Genomic DNA, 7,633 nt, shown 5'->3' with positions numbered 1-7,633 from the left:
ATTGATAAATAAACATAGGCTGCTAGCGAAAGCTTGTGTAACATAATTTATAAGTTATTCAATAAAAGTACTATCATTGTTTAGTTTTACATACATAGTAAAAAGTACCACTCTCATTTCCTTGACTTCTTGACTTATGGGTGCAATTATAAATTGTATAGTAACTATTTGGCTTAGTCATAGGATTTTTTTTTTTTTTTTTTTTTTTTTTTTTTTTTTGTAGGAATGAAAACTTTTCCCACGAGATTATTATTGGGGGAATCTCCTTTATCCTTAAAGATTAACTTACCTCTACGACACACTTCCTATTAGTTCTATTGGTATAAGTCAGCTTCCGACCTACCACTTTGCACAGAAATAATTTACCACCTCATGATTTTATAATATGAAATAAAAGTCGAATATACTGAATATTCAGTGTACACGATAGCAAATAAGAACAAAATGCACAGAGCGGAAATTTAATTAATGAATATAATTGAATCTTAGATCATAATTAGTTAATGAATATTAAAATAGAAATAGTTGCCGAAGACCATGGAATACAGTGACGTCATAATGAAGGCGTAATTGTTTCCGTCATAATCAAGTATCATAAAGTATTTGAACTCTCAAAAAGAACAGAGTTAGACAGCTTTCAACGTGTTAGGAAGTCTTAATTACGGTATGTATCAAAATGTTTTTCTCCTGTATATTTACCTTATGTATTTGATAGGTATAAGGTGTAGGTGCTATCTTTGAAGTTCAATAATTTACTAGATATTTAATGTATTTTTATATGATATAATGCATAATAATTATAATGAAACTTTGGTTTTTTACTATGACATTTTTGCTATAATAAAGTTTACACTCTTTCTATCGATTTTAAACGGAGCCTCAGTAGGCCTAATTGTACACTGGGTAATGTAACTCTGGCCGATGATGATTAAAATTAATAGTTTAGTTACTATTCAGGATGATCTTAAGTGGAATTTGCACATTTCTGAAATCGTTTCGTGGGTGTCAAAAAGGTTGTTTTTGCTTTTTCTTTTAAAGAAAGCAAATGCACCTACGACTGATTTATTGCTTGTATATTCTTGTATATTTCCTCCCACCTTTCCAACATACTACTAGATCATTGAGATCCAGTAGTATGGTTAGGCCATTTTGTTGTAAAACAAATAGGTTTCTATATTGAGCTATCCCTTCTATTGTTAATCTGTTTAATAATGGTAATTCACTTGCATTTAATGAAATTAATCCAGATTGCGTTTTTAGGCCTTATTTTGTGGATGTTTATTTTACTTTGATGTTGTTTGTAAGTTTTTAATGGTCTGCTCCATAAATTTGATGTATATTTTTCTGTTGTTGTATTTATATATTTTTCTACTTTTTGGATATATATTTTTTTCTATTTTGTAATACAAACATATTTAGCGCTTTGCTATTGTGTTATATATTTTACACCGTAATAAATAAATAAATAATCAAATAAATAAATAAATAAATAGTTTGAATTTTTATAATCCTAGTGCTATTAATATTAAAACGTATAAAAGAAGCGTCTTGTCATCTAACCTAGCAACTTGAAATAACTCTATTTCAGTAACAACATAAGTTTGAGTCTCCTGGACTGACAACAAAACCAGGTAAGTTTTTTAAACTAGAAGCAACATATTTTTTTTATTTTCATTATGATTACAATATGGTACAAACCAAATATATTTTCCAAATACTAGACTTACTGTTTAAAATAAAAACTTAAAAACAATGCTGATACCTAAAAAGTTACACACAAGTAACATCCAGAATATTAGACTAACTGGACCTCGGTGCAAACTTTCGAAGAACAGGCACACTTTGGTTTGCACATTTTTAGCGGTGTTAAAATTCCAGTTAAATACAATTATACAACATAAATACTTATGGTTACTAATTTCAATGTTAATAATTGTTTCCACTTAAATTCTCTCAAATTATTTATTACTTTAACATAAAATCAAACACAATTTATTCAATTTTAAAAATTTTAAGGTAGAGAGGGTGTTTCAGCTGCACCATAACTCAAAGCTAATACTAGTTTGTTTTTGATCCCTCATCGCCCTGGTTTTATATTCCCAGTCATAGTGTCGTTGACATTTAGCCTAAAGCAATCTTTATGTTATTATATTTAATTTGCTATGATTGCAAGGGTTCGGTAATAGTATATGTGTCATTTTCGGTTTTATGTCAGTCAAACAACTGACTATCTGAGTTTTGAACTAGAGTATATAAGGAGAAACAGACAGTGTAATTGTTAAAAGTCAATCAACTGACATCAGTATCCCATGCATCATCATTGAACAAACTGTACAATGAATATGTCATCAATATGTAAAAATCTAGAAATAGGGCCTATCAACCTAGACCACTTCATAATGTCTGATGGCGACAACAATACGCAACATTCCCTAACTTTTTAGCAAATCAAGAACATAGTTTTAGACCAACAATCAGGGTTATGCCAATGCTCGCTACTCGAGACGATAATTTACCAACAAATGCATCAAGTTGAGATTTAAAAGTGTAGTGGAAATTATACAGTGGAAACATCTAATTTTCTCAATTCTGTTTTCCATAGTTTCAAAATGATGAAAGTGTGTATACTTGTAGTGTGCTGTGTTGTAGCTTTGACATCCGCTGCCCCATATAACTCATACTATCGCGAAAGCAGCTCAGTTTCACTGTATGACTACCTCTACCATCTTAACTGGAGAAGTAAGTATAATAGGGAATAATAGTAACAATTAGATAACGATTAATAAGAATGATATAATAATATGAAAAATAACGGTAATATCAATATTATTGCTGTTATGTTATTTTATTATTGCTATTAGTAATATTAATTTTTCATCTTAAATTTTTAAAGAAGTAATACCGAACACATTTTGATGAATATATTGTTTAATTATTACCCTCGTTACCGGAGGAAGAGGCGAGGGTATTCCAAGCCTGATTGATAGGCTTGTCACCTGAGGCCTGTGATGCTTGGCGGATTGATTAGAGAAGATGCAGACTTTATGTGTTTTTAATATTTTCTGGCCGTATATCTCACAATTTTATACAGAAAAAATGTGAAAAACAATAAAATATCGAAAAAAAGTATTATATAGATGCACAAATAATAAGAAGTTAATAATAATAACAATATAATAAAAAAAACAAAAAACAAAAAGAAAAAAACAAACAAGAGAAAGATTTGGACTCCATACATGCTTTACACATAATACGTACCCTTTTACCGCTCGGCTACACTTTACCTGATAAATATGTATAGCTGGTAATATTACACCCCTGTTATACAACAACACTCAGCGGATAGATCGAATCGACTCAGTATACATAGATATGGCGCAACAGGTCGAGGGTTTGTACTCTCATGTTATCTTGTTTAATTTAGAATTGGATTCAGGTACTGACTTCTCAATTTGATTACCAGTAAGCTTAAATGAGCTTGTGTTTTTTTTTTTCTTTTTTTTTCTTTTCAGACATCAATTTGAATGAAGAAGCTAACAACGGTTTCCAAAATAATAAAGCATATAATCAAAATAAACAAGGAAACTCAGAAGAAAATAGCTCAGAAGAAAATAGCTCTGAAGATTATGAAAGTTCACCGAGCGGTTAGTATACCACCAATATGTTTTATTGACATCGATACATACATAGTCATGTACTTATAGATAAATTCAGAAGTCCCAGGAAGCTTAGCTTGTATTTTGTACCGTCCAGCTTATACAACACTACTGTTTAAGCGGTTTGGAGCAGCTGAAACGGTTTAGTTTTCCAACCTCAAGGTCGGGGTTTCAATCCCTTTACGTACACTGTCATATCTGTGTTGCTTTTCTCCACCACCCTGGAGTATAAATGTGTACCTGGTGGGGTTTCCTGCTACTGCGCCAATATGGCAACAACAGTTAAGCATGTGGACCAGGGAACAAAGCGCTTCGTACCTAAAGGAAGGCTCTACCCAAATAACAAAATAACAAGTAACTTAATACTTGATTTGTCATTCATAATAATTCATTTATTTGTTTCAATAAAAAAAAGTATTCCATTGGAATGTGAACTGACATCTCCCTCAGGTATCATAGTGTATTACAGGAGTAAATATTGTAGATTATTCCAAAGCGTCACCTCATATTCTTTTACATTTCTACATTTTTACATTACGTTGAGCAGACAATAATTTGAAAATCCAAGTTGCATTTAAATCACATTGGCATAACATATAGTTACAAGAGAACCAATGTAAAAGAGCGACTCTCGAAAGTGTTGAAATATATACGGTACAGTCCTATATTAATAGGACTGACTTAAGTATAACTTTATTGTTATGATATACGGCAGTGTTGTTTTCTGAATTTTTACAGATAGCACTTCTTTGAGAGGGGGTAGTCTCGCCAGCAGTGACATACAACCTTCGATAACAGATCCACCTATCCAAATTACTAATGCTGCATTTGATACCACTGATGCCCCTGCTTCTATGAGACCGCAAATCATCACCACTGAACCGGTACAGGGGCTTCCTGGAGATATGGATAACGCAACAGTGGTTGTTGGAGGAGACGCGGGAAATGCTCAAGAACCCGGTGTAAATTCACCTCAGGTCAATGGTATGACATTCATTTTTTAATTTCTTTTTATTTTATCTACCGTTTATTTGCTAACTCATTATCCAACTTCTATTTAAACATTTCATATTATAATCATATCCTTCATTTTGTCGATAGAAACAATTATAATACAGTGACAAACAGGAAAGACAAAATTTAAAAAGAAAAACACATAAAAATAAAACTAAATCAGCCAATGAAAGCCGAATGGATTGTGCAAAAGTAAATTGTGAGTTTACTGTATGGGTGCTATCCACGTTTAATAAAGACTAAAATGTATCATTCAATATTTAAAGTTAGTTTTAAAAATGAACAAACATAAGAAACGCGAACATTTCTTTTACATTTTGATATCATGGTAATTGTTTAATATTATTTTTATTTCTTGTCAGCTGTTGAATCTAATACAAATGTTTAACTGTAACAATGTTTATTTTTATTTATTTATTAATATTTTTCTTAGTAATATAGTTTTTAAGGTGTTTCATGTATTGCTGAAGGAATAAAATAAATAAATGTTAATGAATAAGTACGGTAAACCTAATTGTAAATAGGCTAAATTTGGTCATTTATTCGTAATGAGGAACCACGTAAGTACCGTTGCTTATGGTAGTAAATGCAAAAATCATATTTTTTTTTATTTGTAATAATTTCCTATAGTTGTCACCACTAAGTCACCAGCAACCCCTAGCAGGAAAGCGTCAACAGAAGAACCTCAGCCAACACCTAAGCCTACTTGTAAGGCATCGTGTCCCCTGGTTCCTCTGAGTGAAATCGTGTGTGGCAGCGATGGAGTGACTTACGTTTCTAGGTGTGTTTTTGAAGCTGTCATGTGCAGAGAAAATACGCCAGAGATAGTGATAGCACATGAAGGCGAATGCGAACAGAAACAAATCGAACCAGAAACGTCAGACTTAAAACCAGGTAAACTACATACTTTTTGTAAATGATGCACTAGTTTAGATCTGCTTGTTGTTCATATTTCTGCACAACAATTAATCAGTTTCCTTATGATGAACTATTTCTTCCAATTACATATAATACTTGCAGACACATTGATAAAGGTATGTAATTACCCCAATGCTATAATTAATGATCTCGCAGTATATTTTCATAGACGCTTGAACGGTTTGTCTGTGACTGCATGGTACTCTCTCTTGAGGGCCCAATACTGTTTGAAAATAAAGTACATGTTAGATAACATATTAGCAAATCTACCGTGCCAGTAAATAAATGCATTCTATACACATGCTTTTCAACATGTAGGACCCACAAGAAACACTAAACTTTCAGCAGCCTGTGCAGTATATTTTAGTGACAAACTAATTGATTTTTTTTTGTTAATCGTAATTCCAGGTTCTCCAGGCGGATTCATGCCCTAGACAGTGAATGAGTTGGCCGATGGTAGTCGTTCCTCGATTCCAATACAAGTCATTGATATTTAAATAAATGTTCGTCCATTATTCGTTTTACATTTTCTTCAAGTGGTACTTTGCATTTGATTAGAGCCCTATTTTATATACAAGTTGCATTTTCTCTACGACAATGGACAAACTCTGTATTAGATTGCTTTATTTTGTAACTTTTAACACCGAGTGTAACTATATCTGTTAACTGAATTTGTAAGTAAATTTTAAATTGAGAACTAATGTACTTCTTTAATTAACGATAAGGTATAAAATATTCTTATTTGTTAAGTCATAATCACAATGTGTAATACAATTATTATGATTTGTTTATAGCTATTAGTATTTATATAATTTCATTTAGAATAATCTCACTGGGCACACATTGCGTCGTTTGACGGTCGTACGACCGCCAGCCGAAGAGATCTCCGATCTCTGTGAGCAACTCACAACGCGACGCCGTCTGCTAATTTTGCCAGCAGATTATCCGACAGCGGATTGTAGTTGAAATGACATTTCTATAAAAGGGGAGTAGATAGTTTAGTTGTCTAATCTCAGAGTCATGGGTTCAATTCCTGTGATAGCAGGCATCAAATCTAAACTAATGCCATTCTCTAAGCCTTTATCAGACTTAGTTTGTAAAGCATATGGTAACCAGGCCTTTTGGGAGAAAAGTAGAATTTTAGTGAACATGTTACCCAGTATAAATAAGTTCATTTAAGACTATCCGTTGCTCGCGCATTATCCATGGAAATCGCGTCGCCCGATGACTGTCGGCGCAATGTGTGCTCGACTTTACTGGTCCATTTACAATTTTACAATCACCATTAACATAAAGGTTTCTATTGAGATTTAAGTTTGGTTTTGATACCCTTATTGCTAATTCAAGCTGATATGAATCTCCATTGGCAAATGTAATATAAAACATTGTATATTAAATTTGGGAATTGGGTTTTTTTTTTTTTCTTTTTCTTTTTGGATTTAAATTTTGGAGTATGTTCATTTACGCCCAGCAACAAATCACATTGGGCACGATTGTAATTAACACAAACTACATGGTTAGTATTTAATAGCTGATTCAATTTAGATTAGCTTGATACACTTGGTGCTTATTGTCGCAAATGGTTTTGTATCTTATTTTCATAAAAGTATATATATTTTTATTTATTTATTTATATGGAATCATGCAACAATGTCACATAACTACATATCATTGTAAAAATGCTGTGTATTGTTATAATAATCATTGTTATTGTTATTATTATTATTATTATTATTATCATTATCATTATTAATATATTTAATAATATCATTAATAATACTATTATTGTTATTATTATATTGTTATTGTTTTTATTATTATTGTTATTATTATTATTATTATTTTCATTATTATTATTATTTTTGCATTGAGCATTTTTAAATTATAGATAGCTCTAATGTGATATCTTGTGTTGCTGGACAACACTTTGCATCATTATTGAGAACAAATATAATCCTTTCTTTGAATTTTTTAGAAAGCTAAATTTAATATAGTATGTTTTACTGTATGAAATATCGACTGAAAAATATTATAACATCTTAGAC

General features: G+C 31.4%; 1 protein-coding gene across 1 annotated transcript; it reads left to right on the top strand.

Moving 5' to 3' along the window:
* Positions 1-452: 452 nt before the first annotated feature.
* On the top strand, positions 453-7,351 carry LOC117110361. The gene is made up of 7 exons (XM_033253058.1): positions 453-664; positions 1,589-1,631; positions 2,603-2,739; positions 3,513-3,644; positions 4,395-4,640; positions 5,301-5,564; positions 5,997-7,351. Exons 3-7 carry the CDS (start codon positions 2,610-2,612, stop codon positions 6,020-6,022), a joined length of 798 nt encoding a protein of 265 aa, XP_033108949.1. The 5' UTR covers positions 453-664; positions 1,589-1,631; positions 2,603-2,609; the 3' UTR covers positions 6,023-7,351.
* The last annotated feature ends 282 nt before the right edge of the window (positions 7,352-7,633 follow it).

The sequence above is a fragment of the Anneissia japonica genome, unplaced genomic scaffold (assembly GCF_011630105.1).
Source record: "Anneissia japonica isolate Jap-2015-1 unplaced genomic scaffold, ASM1163010v1 scaffold2969_len165980_cov149, whole genome shotgun sequence".
NCBI lineage: Eukaryota > Metazoa > Echinodermata > Crinoidea > Comatulida > Comatulidae > Anneissia > Anneissia japonica.
This window is presented reverse-complemented; position numbering and strand designations above follow the sequence as displayed.

Bases quoted from the DNA above. Each gene is read 5' to 3' on its own strand.
- LOC117110361 (XM_033253058.1), top strand. From the start codon at position 2,610: ATGATGAAAGTGTGTATACTTGTAGTGTGCTGTGTTGTAGCTTTGACA. The intron at 2,740-3,512 runs GTAAGTATAATA...TTTTCTTTTCAG, and splicing joins CTACCATCTTAACTGGAGAA to ACATCAATTTGAATGAAGAA. The intron at 5,565-5,996 runs GTAAACTACATA...TCGTAATTCCAG, and splicing joins AACGTCAGACTTAAAACCAG to GTTCTCCAGGCGGATTCATG.